Raw genomic sequence first — 26488 nt, 5'->3', positions numbered from 1 at the left:
TTTAGATAAAATAAGCCACAGAATTTACTATAGTATTTTTGCTGTGCGTTTGACCCTTGAAACAACATGGGTTTGAACTGCGTGGGTCCACTTATTTGCAGATATTTTTCAACAGTAAATACCACAGTTCTACATGATCCGTGGGTGGTTGAATTCTCAGATACAGAACCTCGGATAGGGATCCACATAACCTCAAATATGGATCCACGTAACCACAGATATGGGGGGGCTGACTATAAAGTTATATGCAGATTTTTGACTACATGGGGATAGGTGTCCCTAACCTTTGCATTGTTCAAGGGTCAACAGTAATTCTTATGCCTCTCATTTTCCTCTTTTCCTCCTCCCTTCCAATACCCATCTATCCACAGTGTCCATACAGGATATATATATTTTTAATTTTTAAAAATCTTTAATTTTTTTTATTAACATGTAGTTAATTTACAATGCTGTCTTAATTTCTGCTGTACAGCAAAGTGACTCAGTTATACATATACGTATTCTTTTTTATATTCTTTTCCATTATGGTTTATCACAGGATACTGAATATAGTTCCCTGTGCTATACAGTAGGACCTTGTTGTTTATCCATTCTGTATGTAATAGTTTGCATCTGCTAATCCCGAACTCCCAGTCCATTCCACCCCTCCCCACCCTTGGCAACCACAAATCTGTTCCTTATGTCCACACAAGATATGTTAACCATAGTAAGCAAGGCCGAGTGGGGTGATCATGGGCCTTAGGGCCCAACTACCTGCTTCACATCCCTGCTTTTTTAGTGCTTATTGGCTGTATGACTTGGGCAATTTACTTAACCCCTCTTTGTCTAGTTTTATCAGCAGAAAACTGGGAATAATATAATAGGATCGACCTTACTGGCTTGTGAAAATTAAATGAGTTAATATGGATAAAGTGTCTGGCACATGGCTTATGCTCACTGATACTAGCTATAGTCTGCATTTAGTGTTACAGTCATTAAGTACTCCAGATGAAACAGATTATTTTGGTAATCTTCTTAAGGTTGATCCATGACCTTTTTCTACCTTCAATAAACATACATTTTTGTCTGTCATTTCAGCAACCCTCACATGTGAACTCAAATGAATTGTTTATTTATAGAAGGGAGGAAAGACAAGGTAAAACCTAGAGATGAGGAAGGTAAATTCGCAAGAGAACAGTAGAAAGGTGAAAGTAAACTAATGGGCTCTCGGAGTCCCAGCCTAGTTCTTCTCAGGTGGAACAATTATTTATTGAATGAATGGACTTTTTTTTTTTATAATTTGGTTAACTGTGGTTTTAGGATTGATGTTTTCCTCAACTCCCTTAAAAATTTATGATATAAGAAGTCATTTCAGTCGCTCTTATTGTGTTATCATTTGAAAGTTACTATTTGTTTCTTACGTTTACCTCGATTATCTATAAAACTGTGCACTCAATTTCTCCCGGTTGTATTTCCTTTACAACTCATTTTTCACTTTCCAAGCACACATTTTAGAATGTATACAATATGGGAGCAGTTTTAAAATGTTTGAGATGATTGTTTGCGAGAATTCACTTTTTAAGATGATTCCTAGGGAGATTTTTCTCATAGCCTTTTGGGAAAGGATGTTAACAAATGGTTTAGGACCTGGTCTAGCCAGCAGCTTTACTTTAATCCTGAAAACAACAGTGGATGGTGTAGGGAGAATCATCTTTACCTTAGAATTGGGAAGATCGTGTCAGCTGATCATACTCCTATTTGGAAGAGGAGCTATGATTCACACCCAGGTATGTGTTCCTCCCTCCCACTACACTGGTGATTTCCTCTCTAATGTTTATTAGAGTGTATTACCTCTCTGACGTTGCCAGTTCTGCATTTTCAGGAGAAATCTTGCTCTTGCCTAGGTGATTATCAGCATATGGCTTTCTAGTGAAGTTTGAAATGTTCTGATCTCCTGTCAATAAGTGTCAGATAGAATGACCTGAATATATTCTGGTAGTTTTCATTGTGCATCTATTTATAGCTGACACTATACTGAGGAAGTAGAAAAAGCATGATCTGAAGAAATGGGAGCTAATATTCCTCTTTTTTTTGATATTTCTTCCATAATTAAATAGCATTAATAGAAATCAAAATGAGAAAAATGCATTATAAGTCTAACTATTTAAAATTTGCACTATCCTCTTCTAATGCTTTTACATTTGCATATACTATTTTATAAATTGTGTCACCGGAGCATGGCATAATTTCATACCATGTTTTTGAACACAGCTTTTTATCATTATCATTTTATATGTTACTGTGCAAAGTCTTCATAAGTACCCTTATGATTGCTTAATATTCCATTCTCATTTTTAATTATTTTCTATTATAGATAGTTAATTTCTAATTTTTTCTCATAATATCACTATTTTGGACATCTCACGTGCAGCTATTTTAATGTTTTAGATGATTTCTTTGGGTTTTTTAAATGTATCACCAAATTACTTTCCAAAGTGTCAAACCAATGTACATTGCGTTCAGTTTCAGCATAGTCTTTTTTTTTAATTGAAGTATAGTTGATGTACAATATTAAATAAGTTACAGGTGTATAATATAGTGATTCACAATTTTTAAAGGTTGTACTCCATTTATAGTTATTGTAAAATGTTGGCTGTATTCCCTGTGTTGTACAATATATACTTGTAGCTTATTTTATACCTAATGGTTGGTTCCTCTTAATCCCCTACCCCTATATTACCCCTCCCCCATCCCTCTCCCCACGGGTAACCACTAGTTTGTTCTCTATATCTGTGAGTCTGCTTCTTTTTTGTTACATTTACTAGTTTGTTGTATTTTTTTAGATTCCACATATAAGTGATATCAGTATCTGTCTGATTTATTTCACTTAGCATTAATACCCTCCACGTCCATCCATGTTTTTGCAAATGGCAAGGTTTCATTCTTTTTTATGAGTTTCAGTATAGTCTTAAACAGTGCTACCAGCCTTTACTTCTGAAAGTGTTTTTCAGTGGGAGCATCAATCCTAACCATGAACCCTTATGCGCTGGTTTCCAGAAATGTATTGTGAGAGAGGTTGGCACTGTCTGTATTCACGTCTCCCAGTCAGTGTGTGACCAGATACATTTTGGAGAGTCTCACAGTAAGGTCTCAGAGAAGTCCTGCTCAAAAGACTAGATTTCATTAACTAGCATTTCCAAAACGTAGTTAAATCTGGAATTTATTTTTCTTACAGAACCTACTGACCAACATCTTTGGGAAATGTTATACTTTACAATATCTGTGGGAAAAGGAGCCAGCCTGTGATGCAATAGAATGCTTTTTAAGGAAATGGTCTCATGCAGGAGAGGCAGTGAGGATGTTTGCTCTAACATTATGGTACTTGAATGGTAAAAGACCTCACCTTGTTCATTCATCCATTAAATAAATTTGCTGAGAGCCTATTATGGGCTAGACGCTGTTCATCTACTGGGGATATAGCAGTGAATAAAACCCAACAAGTCCCTGCCCGAAGTAGGCAGTAAGGTAGGAAGAATGGCCATTATATGTTCAGCCACTTAGGGTAAGATTCTACTTTCATGTGGAATAGGCTTTCACTTGAAGAATATTAAGTACTTACTGATCCCTGATTTAAACAAAAAATAAAAACATTATCCTTACCCTCAAAAAGTTCGTAATCTACTGGGGAAGCAAATAATTATAATGTGAAATAATAATTACGGTGATGGTGGTGTGTACACAGTGTGTTATAGGAACACGAAAGGAATGTAATCTATATTTTTGTAAATTATTTAACTGTGATAAGTATTTGTTCCCTTGAGAGTTCTTAGGCACTGCCACAGAACTGAACATATATTTATTTCTGTGCACAATTGCTATGGACTAAAAACTCTTCATTGGCAAAGATGAGATCTAATTTTGATTTAAGACATAAACTTACTCATTTCCACTCACCTCTTAGCTATGTATATGATCAGTGTAGTCTTCATGTTTCTTCTCCATAAGTCATCATTGTCTTCATAAGTCAGTTCTTAGCCATTCCATCAAGGAAAGGAAGCAAGATTGGAATGACAATCCTCTTTTGAGTACCTATGAATTCCTGCTTTAAAAGAAAGGGTTACAGTATAGCAAGTAAAGTCAGTAAATCCGTTAGCTATATGGAAACTGGCTGTACTGTAGCAGGTTGGAGGTGCAAAGTACAATTCTGGTCCTTTCAGTCTGCCCTTGGTGTCACCAAGTACTGAAGATGTTCTGACACTTGTAGGATGTGATGGGGGGGGAATGAAGCCCATGAAAACTGTATAATTAGAATAAAACCAAATAGTAATTTTAAATTAAAAACATTGCTTACAAATGATTCAGAAGAAAGGCACGTTAGAAATATTATTAGAGGATTACAGATAAGGCTTATCTGTATAACTTTGATCATGTTTCATTGGTCATGGAGGTAAAAGATGCTATTAGCTATGTTGCAGGACAGGAGGAACGTGGCCTCTGCCCAGTAATTGTCATGTGCTTGTGTGCAAGAAAGACAGCCCCTGAGAAGTCTGATGGAAGAAGGACAACTCTAACAGACCCACAGTTACTTTTTTTTAGGGCATTCAGGGAAAGAATGAAGTCATAGGCAACATATCTCCCATGATCTTTCTGTCACTGTGTAAATACATAACTCAGAGCAGCTCTAGTTGCCATTTCCCCCTTTTTCCTTAAATAGATGAATGTTTGTGATTTAGCATAAAGTTCATGAACTAAGAGAAGCAGTTGGACACAGATGCCTGTATCTTTCCACTCAATGTATCTTATTACCTTTAACTGCCTGTTAAAATCACAGCTCTTATTTTTACCTTGCAAATATGAATTGCCATCACCAAGCTTAGCGAATGAAATGGGCTACTTGTGGCAACTGTAAGGAGTTATGCACTCCAAATCCTTGAGAGAGCTTTCCCAAGGACAGGCAACGTCTTTCAAAATCCTATTACAAGATTTTAGTTTCAGGTGCTATGAACAGAAAGTTGAAAGCCTCCATGTTTTACTGCTACCCAACTTCATCAGGTCTGCTCACTCTATTCAGGAGTGTGGCAAAAATGATACACATTAGCTCTTTTATTCTTTTGTTACTACTCTGCACAAATAAAAGCATTTTGGGGAATTTAATGAACCAGTATGTCCTTGGAGGGAGCTTTGAAGATTTGGAGTGTATGAATATTGGAGGTTTTTGTGTAAAACAGATGGGCATGAACAAAATGACGTCCTCACAGATAGTCCAGTGCTTGCGACATATGTACTTACTTAGATCACAAATGTCTGTAGCAGTGACCTTGGAGATGCATTCAGTGACTGCTTTAGAGGCTTTCTAGTTGTGCCACGGAGTAGCTGGGAAATGAAAACTAAAGTAGAGCCGCTGGACAGGGTACTAGGTAAAGACAGTTGTACTAGGTAAATGACAGGGAGCCTGTAGTTCTTTAGCCCATCAGAAATTCCAATTTGTAGCAACTCTGGATGTATGCGACAAGATAGTACTTAACTCAGTATTAGTAGGAACCTCACCAATGACATCAACATGAAAATATTATTCTAGTAGCTTAGTTAAATATAGCCCTGCACTAATTGTTCCAGAAAACAAAGGAAGATACGTTTTCTCTTTTCCAAAACTGAAAGGCTCCTTTCTAAACTGGAGCAGCCATAAAATGTAGTACAGAGAAATCTAATGGGTACAAAGTGAGGAAAATGGCTGATTTTTGTTTTTTTAAACCAGCTTAATGTTCTGTTTGTTTACTACTAAATATTTCTGAGTGGAATAATTCTTATTTGGCAGTCAATATTTCACCATCATAGGTAGCGAGAATTTTTAGTATGTTTTGGGCACAAAAACACATTCTATTTTAGACAACAGAGGATCATTTTTTAGTGTTTGCTTCAGAAGTTTATGAGGTAATTTCAATAAATCTTGCAAATGTTTGCTTAATGGTTCCCTATCTCTATTCCTGCGGTACTTTTTACACATCTCTATTTTGGCATCACTCACATTATCAGTCCTTAGTTTGCCTGTCTTGCTAAACTAGAGCTCTGTAAGGGTAGGGGCTATTGTACATGGCTTTGGATCTCAGGTTCTTTGTGTGGTGCTCAGTATTTATTTGAAAAACCAACAGAATGCTTAAGAGTATTACCTGACAAATTAAGTAACTTCTTAGTATAACTGACAATACCATTTTTTTTTAGCACATTCTTCATTATTTTCAAACCATGTTTACAAAAATCTGGTGTATCAAGGAAAGACTCATAGCATTAGGTAATACTGTTACTAGATTACGATAAGAATCTTTTGGGAATCTTTGTACATCTGTCTTAATTAGGAGAGAGTCATACAGACAATATGCAGAGCATAGAAAAAGGGCAGGGAGCATTTGATCTTTGCCGTTAGGTATCAACTGGATCTTCTGACTTCCTGGATTTTGGACCCTACTTGTTTCCGTATTTGAGACCTAGCTGACTCTTTCTGTCTTAACTCTGGATTGTTGCTGTTGCCTCTCTGATCCTTTTATATCTTCCTGATCCAACCAGCCCTGCCTACTTCTGTGAACTAGATTCACATCTGCCAGACCTTTTCCTACCTGATTTGTTCCCTGGCTTGGCCCACACTGCCAGCCCTATTACTGCTGATGCCCTCCAGTGATGCCTGATTTGACTGATTGTAACATATCACTTGTCAAAATCTTTGTGTGTGACTATTATCTAAAAAAACAGTTACTCAACAACTGTGTCTTCATTAGGAACAACATGGAAATTTTATTTTATTTTATTTTATTTATTTATTATTTTATTTTTGGCTGCGTTGGCTCCTGGCCGCTGCGCGCTGGCTTTCTCCAGCTGCGGTGAGCGGGGCTGCTCTTTGCTGCGGTGCGTGGGCCTCCCATTGCAGTGTCCACCCCCGTTGCGGAGCACGGGCTTTAGGCGCCCGGCCTTCTGTAGTTGTGGCATGTGGGCTCAGCAGCCGTGGCTCGCGGGCTCCAGAGCGCAGGCTCAGCAGTTGTGGCGCACAGGCTCAGGTGCTCCGCGGCATGTGGGATCCTCCCGGACCAGGGACCGAATCCGTGTCCCTTGCATTGGCAGGCCGATTCCCAACCACTGCACCACCTGGGAATTCCCAACATGGAAATTTAAGATAAAACTTTTTATAGGTTTATTTCCTAAAAAAATACACACCCCTATCATATCAAATTCACCAGAAGGTCTTGGTTTTAGCTATTAGGGTTCATAGTGAATGTGAAGTCTAGGATATATATAGTTGCCTGTACTATGACTTCTGTAAGATACTATGGAAAAAAAAATTTTTTTAAATCTATGATGTAGAAAATGTAGGAAGGAATGTGAAGATGTTAAATATTGTTCCTCCCTAACTTTAAGGATATGAATATAATACAAACATAAGGCATACATCAGCTGTGGTCTGACTTAGATTTATTTTTTATGGTCTAATACTAACATTAAAAATTGTAATTCTGCTTTCTAGGTTATTAATCTTGTAGAGTGTGCAAGAAGACTGTAATGAGAATGTTGTTATACACATATATTCACACGCTTATTTTTAAAATACTTTATTGTGGGAAATTTCAAAACTTCATTTTACAAGTCTTTATTTCTTTGTGTATATCCAAGTTTGTGTCGTATCATATTCTTTCAGCCTGAAGAGCATTAACATTTTTTTTTTAATATTTTGATGTATTTTTATTTTATTTATTTTTTTATTTTATTTTTTTTAACATCTATATTGGGGTATAATTGCTTTACAATGGTGTGTTAGTTTCTGCTTTATAACAAAGTGAATCAGTTATACATATACATATGTTCCCATATCTCTTCCCTCTTGCGTCTCCCTCCCTCCCACCCTCCCTATCCCAGCATTAACATTTTTTGTACTTCAGGTTTGCTGCTGATAAATTCTCTTAGGTTTTCATTGAAAAAGTCTTCATTTCTGAGAGACATTTTCTCGGGTATAGAATTCTGAGTTAATAATGTTTTTGTTTTTCTTTTTAATTCTTTCAGTAATTTAAAGATGTCATTCCATGGTTTTTTGCTTTGCATAGTTTCTGATAAGAAGTTTGCGTAATCGTTGCTTCTCTGATTATAGTGTGCCTTTTCCTCCCTCTTGCTGCCATCAAGATGATGTCTTTATATTTGGTTTTCAACATTTTGGATATAGTTTGTGTAGGATGTGTTTGTGTGTGTGTATGCAGGCATGTGTGTGTTGTATTTATTCTGCTTGGGATTCTCTTAGCTTCTTGGATCTGTGCTTTGATTTCTTTTGTTATTTTTGGAAAATTCTCAGTCATTATTTCTTTATTCATTCCCTATGCTCCCTTTAATCTTCTTTTGGGATTCCAATTACACATATGTTAGACCGTTTGCTATTATCCTGTAGTTCTTGGATGTTCCGTTCTGGGTTTTTAATTTTCATTCTCTTTTTCTTTGTGTTTCACTTTGGGTAATTTCTGTTGACCTATCCTTGAATTTATCGATTCTTTCCTTGGCAGTGTCTAGTCTACTGATGAGCCAGACAAAGGCATTCTTCATCTCTGTTACCATGGTTTTTTATTTTTAGCATTTTCTTAACTCTTTCTTATAGTTTCCATCTCTCTGCTAGAGTTTGAGGACTCAGGTTTCAGTACTGAATTTTCCACTTATTTTCTTTGAACCTTGGTTTTCTCTTTTACAGAGCAGCAAAACTGGGAATATATAATAACAACTAACAGAATTGTTTTGAAGATCAAAACAATTGATCTTGGGCAAGTCAGGCAAGTCCCTTCCTTTCCTTTCCCTAGGTCACTTAAAGGCTTAGACTGTATGATTACTTTGGTCCTATTTTGTTCCTGAATTGTAAGGTTCTGTGAATGGAAAGGGACCTAACATTGATTGACAGCCTTTATTAACCTCATGTAGAATTTGAGAAAGGGATAAAAATCACATTTAAAAAGTGCTTTTGCAAAACATTTTACTTTTGCTAAGTCTATGTGGATTTTAATTGGAAGAAACAGACAGCATTAAATCCAGTTACCACTTGGTTAAGTCTGTTAAAGAATCATTAAATTCTTTCAACTGTTGGGTTTCCTGACTTGCTTGAAAAATTTCATGGCTCATAAAACATCTCTCTTTTTCGCTGTGCCTATAGGATTTTAAATTATTGGGTTGGCTCCCAAATTTTGCTGTGTGAGGAAAAACTAATGGAGGTGTTTTTGCTCTTTACTGACTAGTGCAAAATGAATGATATTTTCATCAGATTTGGTTTTGTGGCCACAGACCTGGGTTCAAATTCTGGTTGCACAGTTGTGAAACCTTGGTCTGATTACTTAACTTTTTTTTTTTTTGCTTTTTGAAATTTATTTATTTATTTTTGGCTGTGTTGGGTCTTCGTTTCTGTGCGAGGGCTTTCTCTAGTTGTGGCAAGCAGGGGCCACTCTTCATCGCGGTGCACAGGCCTCTCACTATCGCAGCCTCTCTTGTTGCGGAGCACAGGCTCCAGACGCGCAGGCTCAGTAGTTGTGGCTCACGGGCCTAGTTGCTCCGCGGCATGTGGGATCTTTCCAGACCAGGGCTTGAACCCGTGTCCCCTGCATTAGCAGGCAGACTCTCAACCACTGCGCCACCAGGGAAGCCCCTGATTACTTAACTTTTGAGCCTGAGTTTCCTTAGCTGTGAAATAGGGATGATACATACATCAGAGAGCTATTTTGAAAGTAATGTGTATAAAGCTTTGGGTATAGTGCCTAGTTAATAGTAATCAATAACTGAAAGCATTAAAAACAGTAGCTAAAATGAAAGATGCCACCATTAAGTCAAAATTTTAGTAATAGAAGGGGAAAAGGTGAATTTAATATTCTTTCTGTCCTTTTAGTGGAAAGGTCCACCTGGTAAAGGGATATTTTTACAATAGCGAGAAGGTTAACTGAAAAGTGAGTATTGATAAATAAGAATTATAACCAAGAATTAGTGCTTACTGTGTGACAGATGCTCACATTTAATCCTCAGAATAGCCTATGAGGTAAGCTGCCCCTCCTGGAGAAGCCTTTCTTTATCTGAGTGAGGTGACTACCTCCTTTTTTTGTATTCTTCTACTCCGTGTTGTACTCTATGTTTTATAAATGTAACTCCTACCCCTTCTCCATTTCTCATCCCCAGTGAAAGGTTTTCTATGTATTTGGCCCAGAAGTGGCCCACAGTAAGTTGACTGTTGAGATATTGAATCTTTGTGTTTTTCTGGTCAAAATGAAATTCTACCTTCTTTATGTTATAGGTAAAAATTTAAGCATTAAAAGCTGAATGTTGGTCTGAAGTAAAAATACGAAGAAAATAGTTGTGGATAAAGAAAATGCTCAATCAGTCTGAGACTTGTCCGCACCCCCCTCCGCTGCCTTCCCCTAATACATACTGTTTGTTAAGATAAACAAATATAGTATTTCAAAGTAGCCATTGCTCTGGAAATCACCTTAGAGTAAATGTAATGAATTTCAAAGATGTGTCCAAGTTCTGTGTTTGTAAGTAATTTTACTATAATGGGTATTATTCAAGCTTGAAATTATTTAATACAAAGAAACATTCTTTATTCATACTATGAACAACTGTCTTCCAAAACACAGACCACAATGCGTGCATTCTTATTTGAATAACACAGGGAATAATGTCAAATTATTTTTGCAGTTTTTTTGTCATTGCACAAATTTTCACAAAACTGCATTCCTGACCATAGATTTTTAGAGTTGGAAGGAACCTAAGAGATTTAATCTCACTTCTTCCTGCCACCCAGGGAGATGAAGCGTTTTATCTAAAGTCATGTAACTAACTAATGACAGAGCCAAGGAGAGGACAGAGTCCTTTATCCAGTTGCCATAGTGTTATATTCCTCTGGAAAACACTGCCTACTCGCTCTTGGTTTTTAATGCTAGTTAGAGCCTTGGCGTGAGGTTTTTCTCCATGACTAACTAGTGCTCTTTTGTTTTCTTGTGTGGGTGTCTGGGAACAAGCTATCAAGGGTAGTGGTTTTTGTTGTTGTTTGTGAAAAACTAACAGTGTATAAGACACTGAGGAAGGGAAAGGCATTTGTCTGGTTAGCATTTAGGGGTCAGGAAGGAGTGTTTGTAGCTCCAGCGCTTTGCCCTCAGTGTCCATAGGCAGGTATTTTAAAGTTGGGTTTCATAACCTGGGGTCTGAATTCCCTAAACTTTTAAGAAAATTATGCAACTTAGTTATGCTTATCTCCTAAGAAAAGAATCTATAGCTTTCATCAGGTTGTCAAAGTTAAAAACTGTTTTAGAAGGAGAGAAAGCTAAGCAAACCTTATTAAGAACTGGGTCCCCACTCTTGAACTCTACGTACTAATTATACTAGAGGGCTCTCTTATCTTCTTACCACACCTTGTGCTGCTGTCCTTTCCTACTGACAGGCCTTCTCCGGATAGCTTCCTGGATCTTGTCATGGAAGCCACTGGAGGCCCTGGCCTTCTTTTTGCAGGAACTTTTCTCATAAGTTTCCCAAGGCTACCTTCTCTCTCCCTTCTCTGCTTACTGTTTCCAGGAAAAGGTGTGAGACTCAGGGATTTTTGTTCATTAGAAAGCTCAAGAGTGTTATTTCAGTTACATTCTGGTTAAAGGGAATTTGTGAGCTGATTTGAGAACCTAAGACTATCGCTGTATGAAAAAAAAAAATGCATTCAATTCCAATCAGTACTTTGCAAGTTAACTTTTAGAATGCCTTTAGCTTTTTAGTTAGGGAATCTTTGTGTTTGATCTAAAAACTCTTTACACTTTCTAAAAACAGAATGAAAATCTGTGGATGGTGGTTTAGGAGTTGCCCAGATCTGTCTGTAAAAGTGTTTTAATTTAGTTTTTTGTTCCTGAATTTTATTAGACTTAGAAGAGTCTACCCCTCAATAGGAATTCATAATTAAAGAGCTTCCTTCCTAGATGAGAACATGTAGAAAGCACGTTCTACATTTTTAAGTCTAGCCTCTGGACATACAAAGAAAAAGCTACCACCAAGATTGATGTTGGAAGAATTTGTTTGTTTATTAATTTAAAAAAGCCCTTACTAAGTATATACCATGAACCCTCAAGCATCATGTTGGACGCTGGGAAATGAGAAGTGGCCTCTTCCCTTGCAAAGTTCATGCTCTGCTAGGGGCACAGCTCAATCAATAATAATTCAGCATGCTAACTGCTCTAATAGAGGTACCAAAACAGCATTGGAATCAGTCCTGGCCAGGAAGAGAGGTGGGTGTTAGGGTAAAATTCACAGAAAGGTGACAGATATTTGAGGTTCCTATTGAACTGAAAGGTTCAATAGGAATTTGTCAGGAAAAGAAGGGATCTAGGTATCGATGGCATGTTTGCACCTTCCTAACTTTAACTGAAATTCACGTTTACCACTCTCTTTGTGTTTTCAATTAGAGCTCCAAACGAGAATGGAAGCCACTGGAGGACCGTTGTTGCACAGACATACCGTGGCTGCTGCTTTTTATCCTGTTCTGCATTGGGATGGTAAGAAACTCACAGAGCCTCAGAACCTGAACTCATGATCCGAGGGGATGACGGGGAGTTAGTTTAAAGAGGGAACTTGTTATTTATTTATTTATATCTGTAAATAAATAAATAACCCCTCTTGAATTGCTTACATCTGGAAGTCCTAGGATACCATTGAAGCAGGTTATTTTTCCCCATACAGTTAAGTGGTATTTGGTACCCCTTGACTTTTTTTTTTTTTTTTTTGGTTTGCATGAAAACTGTGATCAAAATTAAGGAATAATTGAAACTCTATGTCTTTGACTAGCCCATTTCAGAAAGCCAGGTCATTTGACCAAAATATCCGTGAACTATGATCTTGATGGGATGGTGAGCAGAGCAATGGTCATGGGGTCAAGTCCTGAGTATTCATCCAACCCAGTCACACAAACCTGATGGTTATTTTTGTGCCATTCAGTTTCCTTTCAGGGACTTGGTGTTCTTTTGTATAAAATTAGAGGTTTTGCTAGATGATATCTACAGTGCTTCCAGTTCTGACATCTTTTAGTTCTTCCTAGAAGGAGGCTGGTTTCTCCCTGCTTCTTCCTCCTTCGACCCATACTAGGCTCCTGCTGCCTGCCGTGTCTACTGTAATAAGTGGCATCTCTCAGTCAGAGGTCACGGGAGCTGGTGATTTTCCAGTGGGTGCGGAGGATGGAGGAACAGAGTGCAAAGTGCTGGGGCTGTGCTTACTCAGATTGCATCCCCTCTCTACCCTGCAGGGGTTTCCACACAGGGTTCAGGGACTTTAGTGTCACTGCCACCAGTGTGCTGGGCTGGAAAAAAGGTAGAAAGCAGCTGTTTTAGAGCTAGCCGATATTTCGAGCTAGCAAGGACTTAGAAATCCTCATCTGGTGCATCACCCTCATTATATACGTTAAGAACATCAGACCCCAGAGATGATAATGAACATCCCAAGGCCACACTGTTAGTGAATGGCAGAGTTGGGAACAGAGCCCAGGACTCTTTACCTTCCAGGCCAGTGCTCTTTTCTGCCACTTAGTTTCCTCTCCCTCGAGGGGATCAGGGGATCACGCAGACAGTATTGTTCTCTCTTTCCTTAGGCTTTGCAGCTGGAAACACAATCATGCTACCTCAGGCACCCTTTTTTTTTTCACTCAAGTGTGAGTGTATTTAACCTCCTTTTTCCCATACCTTTTTTTTTTTTTTTTTAGGAATCTTGTTATTTTTTATTTATTACTACTTTTTAGGTAATCCTATTCTGCGTCTCTCTGCGGCTGCCCACCTCAAAAATGTCATTTGAGAAGCACAGAACAACCCTATTCGTGGCTAATAGGCGTAAGTGTAGGCACCAGTCCAGCTCCTGAATCAAGGAAAAGAAAGCAGTGAACTCTGATGAGATACAATAAATCCAGTAAAATAAAGAGTGTTAGTTTTAAAGATAATAGACAGCTCAGTTTCATCAAATCTAGGATATTTAGAAAACATCAAAATACCCATTTCCTAACTTAGGACTTGTAAGATGTTGTTCAAGAGTCTACTTAGTTTAATGGAGTAGCAGCTGAAATGCAGCATCAGAGTGTGGAGAACATTCTTTGCTAACAGAACTAGTCTACAACCTCTCCCCACCCCTGAATTTCACCCTGGGATAAATAGCAGCTGACTTTTCAAAATTATGTTTATAAAAATACGTACCTGCCACCCGAGGTACTTTTGATTTTCTGTGCTAAAATAGCTCAGGAAAGTGCAATCATTAATGTTAATAGGCTGATTTGGGAGTGACCAGAGAGTAAGGAGCCATTTGTTTACTGAAACGTTGTAATGCAGTGGTAATTAATATACTGTTAATTTCAGTGTGATGGTAATTAAGACCCCCTGTGTGTACTCTTAAATGCAGGCATAGCATTATTTGTTTTGGAATGATTCTTTTTATGGATTACCATCTTGGAGCTGAGCTAACATCAAATTTTGCCATGTGGAAACTGGAGAAATCTCAAAGTTCTGTTGCACGCCTTACTGGAACAACAATAGACCAGAGTTTTTTTTTGGTCTTCTGAGTATGTGTTTTGTATGTTTTTTAAAAGTTGTATTTTGTTTTTGCCTTTGGATTTCATTCCATAGTACCTTTCAGAGAAACATTCAACAAATATTTTTTGAGGATTATCATGGGCTTGATGCTTTCATATATGTATTTATCTCACTAAATTCTCCCAGTTACACTATGAAATGGGTTTTATCCCCAGTTTACAGGCAAAGTGTAGTGAGATTAAGTATTAGCTTATCTAAGAATATACTGCTGCCCATGAAAGGCAAAAATAGAATAGGAACCGGAACTTTCTGCCTATATTCTTTTCAGCTAGTGGCCCAGTTGCTTCTGCTTTTATAGTCAATCTTTGCAGCCCATTACTCAAACTATAACTTTACTCACTGCCCTTACTTGCAGTTCTTTGCTCACTCCTTGGTATCTATTCTGTAGTTCTGAAATATTTTAAGATCTTGTCATCTTTTACTCATTTTCACCATTAAATCTTTTTATTTATACATGTTCATCTCATCATAAATACTTGTACTTCTCTTTTATTTCTTCCCTTACTTTTAAGGTTTTTCCATGCTTGTCTAGAACTTAGAGTATTTTTCAAAGTAAATTGCTATCAGCCTTTGTGAGAGCTATCGTCTTCCACATTCGAACTTATTCAATATTTTGAAATTATTGGACATATGCTTACCCTGTTCTAAAAAATTACATGTAGCATTGTACTTCTAAATTTTTATTTTCCATTAAGATAGTAAACAAGTGGTTCTTAACACTAGCTGCATATTGGAATTAGCTGGTATTAGAATAAAAATACTCGTTCCTGGGCCCCACCCCAGTGAATCTGATTTAATCTCTATGGTTCTAATGTTCAGCCAGCGTTGAGACCCACTGTTGTAGGCACTGATAAACTACTGAAGAGTTTTAAGCAAGAAATGATATGGCTGGGTTTAGAAACATGGCCCTGGTAGCCAAAATAAATGTAAAGTCATTGTAAAGAGGGAAGAGATTTCAGGCCACCAGTTCAGAGGCTGATGCAACAGTTCAGATGAGTCTAGATAAGAGGTGAAAAACCTGAAATAAGGAAATAGTAAAGGAGAGGAGAGAGAGTGAAGGAGCAGGATCAATAATATTTGGTGTCACCAGTGTTGCGGGCAAGTGGGAAACAGATAAAGGATGACTAAGAGATTCTTGTGTTATGGGTTCTGTGTAAGCTTTTTCAGCTCAAATCCTACTCCAGCTCCTTGTAGGTTCCAAACCACAGTTTCTGTGCACATGAAGGAATAAGAGTGGGATGGATAAACAAAGCACTACTTTGTTAGTAGCCAAGCAGTCACTTGATTATGCCCAGTAAAGAATTCCTTGGTAAACATGACCTGTGGAATGAAGCTTGGCCCACATGGACTCAAGGTTCTTCCCACCTTTGATAGTCTGACTTCATTCTGTCCCAAGTAGAGGTAGATGTGAGAAGAGGAAAGGAAAGAGATCCACCTGGACCCAATCTGCCCAGATATCTTACCTCAAAAGTCAGGAAAAAGAGGAGTCTGGATGGTCCTAACAGGAGTACGTACCTTGGAAAATAGAAGACACAGATACCTCCTACAACTTACCCCTGATCATTATTGCTGCTTACTTATGGACTAGGTACTGTTCTCTGCACTCAATACAGATTTAATTTTCACAACTGCTCAGTGAAGTAGATACTACTGTTATCATCATTCCCACTTTACAGATAAGGAGGCACAGTGGTATGTTGAATAACTTGTCTAAGATTACACAGTGGCGGCAGCACTGAACCCAGAGTAGAAGAGTTAGAAGGCAAGGCCTCAAGAGATAGTCAGTCCCTTCTTTGTTGCCCGGAATTGGGAACAACGAAAGAAGTTGCTGTTAAGAACATGGACCTGTAGGACACAGTAACCTCACCTGCCAGTTAAATGTGGTCTAGTCAATATTTCAGACTCTGAGCAAAGAGTTTAGCATTCCTGCTTCCTCTAGTGCAGAGTTAGGACACTAGAGTCCTCTCACTCCAGATCCTAGCTGTGCAGTCTAGTCAGGAACGGTGCTGCTAACGGAGATACGGCATATGCAGGAAGGGGAAGTGGTCTGGGGAAATGTGGAAGGAGGTGGGTTGTGGACATGTACAGTGTGTGGGTAGGGATAAGCAGTTGAAAATACAGAGCTGGAATTTTGGAGAATGATCTGGACTAGAGCTGGATTTAGGAGCCATTATAGGTCTGCATAGGTCGTCCCTGCAGACTGCTTTCAAGGACCTTTTTTATTTTATAGCCGTAGTCTAGTTCTTAGAGCATAGTGTTTCTACCTCATTAACCATTGTGGAGTATGCAGCACAAAGTGAAAGACTCAAAGACTCACTGCAGTGTTTCGTCACCTGTGTGATGGGCTGTGCTTTGGCAGGATGATAGAATAGGAAGAACAGCATGCCAAAAATCACCTTAAGGTCACCTGATCCAAGTGGCTACCTACTTTCTGTTAAATCTTTTGGTTTTTCTTTTTTTTTATCATTGTGGTAAAATATACATAACTTAAAATTTACTATTTTAACTATTTTTAAATGTACAGTTCAGTTAAATCCATTTACTTTTAATCTACATCCCCTCCCGCCCCTTCCCCACTCAGTCATTATAGTGGATCAGAAGGGCCTATACTTCTCCCTGGAAGTATACCCTGAAAAAATTTACTCTGTATGTACTTTCCCTTAGAATCATAACATTTTGGAAGTGGAAAGGGCTTTTGAGATTAATCTAGTCCATTCTTAATGACAGGTAAGGAGACTGAGGCTCAGAGAATTTAAAGTGACTTGTCTGGGATCATGAGTACTTGCAAAAGAGCTGGGTTCAGTTCTCAGTACATGTTCTTTGTGTTTTCTTTTCCATTGCTCGAGCTGCCCATGAAACTGAACCTCTCTCTGATTTTGCTCCCTCATGCCCCATGATTCTTCTCTTTTGAGAACACTTCCGTTCTTTCAGGGTGAACTTTACATATTATAACCCTTTGTACCTTGCACGGCATCTTGCGTTTTTATGTGCTCAATAAATGCCTATTGAGTGGATATTTCCTAGACTTCCAACCATTCTTGTTTTTTTCCTCTTTCTTCTTTCTTAGAGTAATGTATCCTATTAAACTTTAAAGAAATCCAGAAATCTGGCAGATTGGCAAAGCTTTTAACTTTGTTTTTGAAATTTGCTTGCATAAGTATTAGTTCTGCATCAGGCATTCTAATTCTATCCCGTCTGCTGGGTCCTAATAGCCCCCTTGTCTCAGGGTTCTCAGAACAGGAGGAAGAGAAGCCAAGTGTTACTCTGAAGTTTGACAAATTAGTTATTAGCAGACTGACTCCAAGTGTTGATTGAGATAAGAGAGGAAGTCTTTGAGAAAAAAGCCTGGATATATTTTCATTAATCCCCGGGAGAAGGCTGTAAGCCTGAGTCTTTTTCCCCCATCTTTTTATCTTGAAGTATGCTTCATAATGCCATATTCATGCCCCATCCCCACCCCTCATGCATGTTTTGTTGACTTTTTTTTTCTTCAGAGAGAAACTAAGGCCTCTGCCTTGCTCAGTTGCACGGCAAATGCTCTCCACGTGTGAAATTCGAACAGCTTGTGAAATAAAATATGTCCCTTTTTTTGACTGACAGTGAATGAAACTAAGCCAAAACTCTTACTTAAGTTGAACTAATAAACCCTGTGATGTGAAGGGGAAATGAGCACAGTTCATTAATTAGCAAATTGTCTTTTCTCTGACGTAGGCAGTAGGTACTTATTAGTTGCCAGATCTTGCCTGTGATCTACCATCCCTGCATCCCTTTATCTGATTTGAGTCACCTCCTGTTTGTTATTAGATTTGTCTGCTCCTTCTCTCTCTCTTCAGATAGCAGTTCTGAAAGCACTTCAATAGCTTAGTCATTTTAAGATTTTAGCCAGGATTCTCTTCCTTACTAATAGACTTACTTTCTCTCTAGTGATTGCTCCCTGCTCTAGGTGTATAAAAGCTTTCCTCGTCCCCCTTATCATTTGCTTAGTTAATGTGATTTCCTTCTGTTGAGTACGGCCCCCATCCGCCTCACGGAGCCATTAAATTATTGAGTGCGTTCTGTAAAATTTCTCTCAGCCTATTTTAATTTCATGTACCACATTTTTTCTCATTTGAAACTGTATTGCTTCCTGCATTTGGATTTCACATTTTTTTAAAAAAGGAGATTGTCTTTTTAATTATATTTGGCCTAGTTCTCCATTGTCACTACTTGTACCATATGGGAAGTCTCTGGAATAACAGTCTTGGTTTCTTTCTATCTTATTAGCTTCCTATTCTCCTTCCTTCTCTGCTGCAGCTTTTTACCCTCTCCACCCTAACGCTTTGGGAAGCTACTAAGAAGTTTAAATGGCCTCTGTGAAAATATGTCAGTGTTCCATTTTACCAATATATATGTAACATTTATAATTTATACTCTGCCTACATCCCAGAGGGATATGAGGTGGCTTATGATTTTTTAAAAAAACAACACAAACACACACACATGCACAAAAACCACATGTCCCACAGTATTGTTAAAAATAGTCATAAAGGGAAATCAGAAACCATTTAAGGCAATCTGCAACACAAAGTACTTATAAACATAAGAAGAATATTTGTATAAAAAGTGAAAGAAGAACATAACCTTTTAATTATGCAAGGGCTTTCCTATTTTAGACTAGTAGTGAAAGAAGAGTGTAATTGTGGTCTGAATGTTTCTGTGTCATAACAAAATGACTGACACTAGTTCTCACTTTCCCTGACCCCTTAGAAAGTCTTGTCTAAAATAGAGAACTGAAGGGGTTTTTGGTTTGTCCCCAATTACTGTTGTCAACCTCTTTAGTCTGACTTTCTCACTAACAGGCACCATACATTGATCACCTGCCATGTACCAGACCAGCTAGAAGTTAGAGATGCATTATCTCATTTAGTCCTCATCATTAGGCTGTGAAACAGTTGATATTACTTTGTGTCAGAGATGAGGAGGAAACATCTAAGTAGGTAACTGGATCAAAGTTATACAGGTAGTAAGTGGTAGAATGAGGGTTTGAATCCAGAACTTTCTGGATTCCCTTTCTATTACTCTGTGATTCTTCTTGTTAAAGAGCTGTATTGGAAAAGTTAGCCATGAAACCTCCAATATTTACCTCCACCTCCAGTTTTGTTTAGTGTAGGGCTTCCTAATTTGAAGTTCAAGGATATGCTTAAAATGGCATGCTGGGAGAGCGGACCCCAGAGAGCCCCGAGCAGTGCCACCGCTTCCGCCGACCTAGTTACCATCACAGCCTGGGAGGAGCCGCAGCTGCTGCAGGGGGCCCCAGTTACCGTCGCCGCAACCAGGAGCAGCGAGGCCGAGACCCGGCAGCCGCCCGCCGCCCTCAGCGCTGCCAACACCACGCCCTGCACGACGGGCAGCGGCGGCGCAGGGCGCCGCGGCACAGGCGGCCTCATATCAGCAGCGCCTGCCGGTGGAGACGACAAGGTCATCGCAACGAAGGTTTTGGAAACGGTAAAATGGTTCATTGTAAGAAACGGGTAGGGATTCATCAACGGGAATGACACCAAGGAAGATGTATTTGCACACCAGACTGCCGTAAAGAACCCCAGGAAGTACCTTCGCAGCGTAGGAGATGGAGAGACTGTGGAGTTTGATGTCGTTGAAGGAGAAAAGGACGCGGAGGCAGCAAATGTTACAGGCCCTGGTGGAGTTCCAGCGCAAGGCAGTCAATGTGCAGCAGACCATAACCATTATAGACGCTCTCCACGTCGCAGGGGTCCTCCCCGCAATTACCAGCAGAATTACCAAATCAGTGAGAGCGGGGAAAAGGATGGGGGATCGGAGAGCGCTCCTGAAGGCCAGGCCCAATAGCGGCGGCCCTACCGCAGGCGAAGGTGCCCACCTTACTGCGTGCGGAGACCCTATGGGCGTCGACCACAGTATTCCAACCCTCCTGTGCAGGGAGAGGTGATGTAGGGTGCTGACAACCAGGGCGCAGGAGAACAAGGTAGACCAGTGAGACAGAATATGTATCGGGGTTATAGACCACGATTCCGCAGGGGCCCTCCTCGCTAGAGACAGCCCGGAGAGGACGGCAATGAAGAAGATAAGGAAAATCAAGGAGATGAGACCCAAGGTCAGCAGCCACCTCAACGTCGGTACCGCCGCAACTTCAATTACAGACGCAGACGCCCAGAAAACCCTAAACCACAAGGTGGCGAAGAGACAAAAGCAGCCGATGATCCACCAGCTGAGAATTCGTCCGCTTGTCTGCTCCCGAGGCTGAGCAGGGCGGGGCTGAGTAAATGCCAGTTTACCATCTCTACCATCATCCGGTTTAGTCATCCAACAAGAAGAAATGAATACGAAATTCCAGCAATAAGCAATGAACAAAAGATTGGAGCTGAAGACCTTAAGTGCTTGCTTTTTGCCTGCTGACCAGATAACTAGAGCTATCTGCATTATCTATGCAGCATGAGGTTTTTATTATTTTTACCTAAAGACGTATCTTTTTGGTAATGACAAATGTGTTTTTTTTTTTTTAAAAAAAGCCTGGTTTTTCTCAATACACCTTTAAAGGTTTTTAAATTGTTTCATATCTGGTCAAGTTGAGATTTTTAAGAACCTCATTTTTAATTTGTAATAAAAGTTTACAGGTTGATTTTTTCAAAAAAGTCAACAAACTGCAAGCACCTGTTAATAAAGGCCTTAAATTTTTAAAAAACGGCATGCTGATTTGCACATGCATATGTATGTTGGGGAGTATACATATTTTTCTCATGTCTTAATATTGGCTTGAAGTTCTGAGGTGGGACTAATTGCCCTGCAGTCTCCTTGGAGGAGTCAGGAGAGAGGGAGAGGGAAACCAGGGTGAGGGTGAATGAGTGAATACTGACCAGCCTATGCCTAACTCCAGTGCTAGCAGTTAGCTGTGCTTTGAGGCAGAAGGGTACTAACATGTACTGAGACAGACACTTTACATTATTATCTTAGGTATTTGTCACAGCAGCCTTAGTGGTAAGTGGTTTTAGCCCCAACTTAGAGATGGGTAAAGTGAGGCATGGAGAATTAAGCAAGTTTGTCCAAGGTCACCTGAGTAGAAAATGGACTCATCAGTATTCCACTGATCAGTGCAGGTTTATCTGACTCCAAAGCCCTTGGTCTTTCCCTTACAACATGTTCTCATTTCTAGCGACTGTAATAGCCAACATTTATTGAGCCTTTACTATGTGCCAAACAGGATTCTTAACCCCTTACTGGATTGTTTCATTTAATCCTTACAGCAGCCTTAAGAGCAACACTCATTATCTTCATTTTACAGGTGAGTAGATTGAGGCACAGGGAAGTAAAATAACTTGGCAAAAGGATCAGAGGGTGAGAGGGTAGCGAATCAGGCATAGTCTCTGCTCCAAGTCCACTTTCTTACAAAGCGTAGTTTCAAGACGTTTTCACTAGGTAGACCTACACTCTCTACGCTTCCCCCTTCATTTTCCTTACCTGCACGATAAACATAGAGGAGCTATTTAGAAAAAAGAGTTTGTTTGCCTTTTTAGGAAAGTAGGTTTAAGGGGGAAATCCTTTGAGGCATTGCATATGAGTACAGTATTTACCAGTGTAGACCTGAGCTCTAGCAGGGCTGCTTAGGTAAGTACTATTCATGATACTTGGCTGTGATGAGTGAAACAGTGATAATCTCTATCTTCATTCGTCAGTTTAATAAAGATAACAAAAAACTCAGCCTTTTTAATGACCGTGTTGCAAGAATATTTCTTAACCCCCGTCCTTTCTCCCAATTCAGTCAGTTTATTAGTAGTGACTCACCTTATTTCCTGTTCTTAATGACCAGTAGCCTGCAGTTGAGTGTAGGGTTTTATTGCTTTGCTTTGCTTTGGTCAGTGCATCCTCAATTTAGCAAGCATGATGCAGTTCTGAAGGAAGTACCGTTTGCCTTTGGCACTGTGGCGAAGCATATTCCCATGAAATGAAGTGACCTTTGCGGCACACGGACCCAGTGCCTCACTCTCCTCGAGTCTCCAATATTCAGAGCGTGGCGGTGCTTCATGGTATAATTCTTTGGCTCGTATACAACTTTACTGCAGGAAGGGAACAGAAGTGTTGTGTGTACTGAAGTGATAGTGATTCAAAACCCACATACCTATTGTTCTTTGAATTTTTGTCTTTCATCTGTTGCTGTTGTTCATTTAACAGAACTCTTTTACAACCAAATAAAACTAAAGAATGAAGAAAGCTGGGTCTGAATCTATGCTCTGATCTTTACTAGCTTCTACGGCCTTGGGCAACTTATTTGCTCTCTGGGCCTCAGTTTCCCCATCATCAGGATTAGAGAAAGTGTATGAGAAGCATCTGGTACAGATCCAGGCATTGAGCAGATGTTCAATACAGAGAAGCTGCTATTATTATTGTAAAATGCAAAGACAACCTTATGATGTAAAAGCTTGAGATTTGTTATTGTAGCAAATAGTGTTGCCCTGTGGACTGCTTTGTATATCGCTTATGTGAAATCCAAGGAAAACAGTGAAATAGTGTTTGCAAAAGGAAAGATAGCTCTTTGTTCCCTTCAAGGGACAAAAGCAGCTCATTATTTTATCAAGTAGTGACTGTTGCTATTGAAATGGTTTATTTGTATGTTTTTTTCTGTTTTTTTTCCCCCTAGGGATTTATTTGTGGCTTTTCAGTAGCAACAGGTGCAGCAGCAAGACTAGTGTCAGGATACGACAGCTATGGAAATATCTGTGGGCAGAAAAATGCAAAGTTGGAAGCAATACCAAACAGTGGCATGGACCACACCCACCGGAAGTGAGTAGACTGGCTGAATGGTGAACACTGGAAACTTTGAAGGGGAGGGGGCCTCCTGCTTTTCTTACTGTTATAAAGATAATATCTTACGGAATATTATTTTTATATGCTTCCTGATGATGTTTTTTTATTTTCTTTTTAACTGTCCACTTGAATCATTTCTAGTTTTGGTCTATAAATACATTTTCCAGGAAACAAAATTTGGTGCCATGTTAAAATGGGCTACCTTGAGGTTTTAATGAGTAAATGCATGATTTGAGGGGGTTACTCTTGTACTCTGTTTTCCAACTCACCTTTAGGCTGTACACTAAGTTTTAACACAGAAAATAATATAATATTTTTCTTCCTGAGAGTGTACTTGATGGAAGGCAGAGGGATAATGGATTTTGACACATTAAAGTTATAATAAAGCATTTTGTGCTGCATCATTTATAAGTACACATTGATTTCCAATTTTATAAGAGATATATTTTCTTTGTCAGACTTTGAAATTTCTTTTGGGTTCTCAAGGTTCAGCGTTTGGATTTCATGAAATTCCTGACTTAATCGCCTCTTTTCTTCAAAAGAGCTATTTTTTCATTTTTAATGTCTATGGGGTAAATATATTTCATCAAACATTTTATGTATGATAGTATGTTTGTTCAAACTGTGTATTTATGCCCCATCAAACTTTATTAGACAGCTCTAATAAATAAATACAGGTCTTCAGAATTAACCGAATTAATTTTAAGGTAACAGGTTAACCAATTCCATTAATGAACTTTATAGGAAAAGGCTAAAGCAGATAAAAACATTTTTTAGACTGTAGTTCTATTATATTTGGGGGGATATAATAACTATATTTACTGTTAGATAAATGTGTTGGTTAAATCTGAGCCCCTAATTAAGTAGAAGATTCATTTGATAAATGCAAAGACTTGAAAAAAATCCAAATAGTTCATCATATCTTAGAGATATTCCTCCATTTAATGAAGGAATAATGCAGTTCAAATAAATAATTCTAAATAATGATCATGAATACTTGCATAGTATGCCATAGTCAAAAAGTATATAATATCAACCTGTGGGGTAGGTGTAGCAGAGGCTTAGAGAGATTGAATGACTTCCCCAAAAGTCTGGTGGGCAGTGGATGTCCAAGACAGACCATGGGCTTTTCTCTTGATAGGTACCTGCATCCCTTAACAGAAGAAGTGAAAATTGGACTCTCAGAGCATAATTTGGAGAATTGTTTCATTTGTCCTTCTTTTTGATTGCTTTATGAAATTAACACAAATTTTAGGCTTTGTGTTATTTGTTGTAGCAAATCTACCCAAACTTCTTATTTTGAAATAATTTTAGACTCATAGAGAAGTTGCAAAAATAGTACAGAGTTCTGCATATATATATATTTTTGAAGGTAGTGTCAAATATTTGTAACTCTTTAATGCTGTTGACATGTACCAAACATAAAATATTACCGTTTAGATAACTGAGGAGACAGGAGGAAAAGGGCTCTACTTCCTCAGGTCTACTGCTGAGATGAGGTCGTGATCTTTCTTATGGCTCCCTTTTTAACTTGCTGGTAACTCCAAGCATATTCTTACCATAAAGTTTGTGTAGCTGTCACTTCATCCTTAAGCTTATTAGGTTCATTTGATCAGTTTTTAATTTCAAATCCTCAGATTATTCTATGTACATTTTGGCCTCTTGAAAAGAAAGCCTGCTTATTTTTCTGAAAAAGTGGTTCCCTTTCCTTGCATGCTTAGCACAGTTGAGACACATTCATGGATAGCTTGTAGGGTAGTGTCCCAAGTATAGCTATGCCTTAACTCATGTATATATGTTTAAAATTTATTTTTTTAATTTTTAAATTTTTTTTTTTTTTGCGGTACGCGGGCCTCTCACTGTTGTGGTCTCTCCCGTTGCGGAGTAACAGGCTCTGGACGCGCAGGCTCAGCGGCCGTGGCTCACAGGCCCAGCCGCTCCGCGGCATGTGGGATCTTCCCGGACCGGGGCACGAACCCGTGTCCCCTGCATCGGCAGGCGGACTCTCAACCACTGCGCCACCAGGGAAGCCCTAAAATTTATTTTTGATCTCTACTTCTTCTTCTCTGCATATGAACATTTTTAGCGCTGAGCCATCTAAGTATTTCTATCTATAAGTAGTAATTTTTTAAATAAATGAATGGTACTGTTTTGAACATATCTTTCTCAGGTAAGTCTATCCTATTTGGATTTGAGAGGAGGTAGAAAATCTTTGTGTTTGTTACCTATACTCCATCCTTTTTTTTTTTTTTCCTGCCAAATGCATTGGTTTCCTCCTTTTTCACACATCTTTGGCTTTATTATGAATACCATGCCCTTCCATTCCTATAGAAATTTTTATATCTGTTTTGTCTGCTGTTACCTCAACTTGACCTTGATCATTTTCTCCCATCCCTTATCCTCAGCCCCTAGTTCCTGGTACTTACTAGAACCTCCATACATAGTTGTTGAATAAGTTAATGAATGAATCCTCTAAAATCTTGAATACAGCTCTTTTTTGCCTTCATGAATATTGTTTCCTCTATCAGAAAAAAAAAATCCTCTTATTCTTCATGGGCTAAATTCTATTCATCCTTCAGCTCTCAGTATAAATGTTACTTTCCAGAAAGATCTTTTTTAAGCTCATAATTTGTCTCATTTTATCCTGTAAAATGTGTAATTATACATTTATTTTGTGATTCTTTGTTAAATGTTGGTCTCTTCTAAGTTCTATGAAAGCAGAGGTGAGGTCTGTTTTGTTCACTGCTGTATCCTCAGTACCTGGAATGTAGTAGGCACTCAATTAAACGTTTGTTGAATGAGTAAATAAATTTATTTATTTTTTGAGTTTCCCTGGTGGCGCAGTGGTTGAGAGTCCGCCTGCCGATGCAGGGGACACGGGTTCGTGCCCCGGTCCGGGAAGATCCCACATGCCGCGGAGCGGCTGGGCCCGTGAGCCATGGCCGCTGAGCCTGCGCGTCCGGAGCCTGTGCTCCGCAACGGGAGAGGCCACAACAGTGAGAGGCCCACGTACCGCAAAAAAAAAATTATTTATTTTTTTGAATATGTTCTCAAAGTGAATTACTGAGTCTAAGGATCTGAATATTTAAAGATTATTA

At 38.9% G+C, this 26488-nt stretch overlaps 1 protein-coding gene and 1 pseudogene across 3 annotated transcripts in view; both read left to right on the top strand.

The window, feature by feature from the left end:
- The window catches only part of SLC44A1 (solute carrier family 44 member 1), a 215010-nt gene that overhangs the window by 38961 nt on the left and 149561 nt on the right, over nucleotides 1-26488 (top strand). For all 3 annotated transcript variants that reach the window (XM_030859133.3, XM_030859132.3, XM_030859131.3), the window contains exons 2-3: nucleotides 12417-12506; nucleotides 23224-23366. In XM_030859133.3, the coding sequence (XP_030714993.1) occupies nucleotides 12417-12506; nucleotides 23224-23366 (233 nt within the window). The remainder of the gene's footprint in view (nucleotides 1-12416; nucleotides 12507-23223; nucleotides 23367-26488) is intronic.
- On the top strand, nucleotides 19761-21085 carry LOC132597451 (Y-box-binding protein 1 pseudogene; annotated as a pseudogene).

Source organism: Globicephala melas, chromosome 6, assembly GCF_963455315.2.
Source record: "Globicephala melas chromosome 6, mGloMel1.2, whole genome shotgun sequence".
NCBI lineage: Eukaryota > Metazoa > Chordata > Mammalia > Artiodactyla > Delphinidae > Globicephala > Globicephala melas.
The sequence above is the reverse complement of the archived record's forward strand: the minus strand, read 5'-3'. Positions and strand labels throughout refer to the sequence as shown.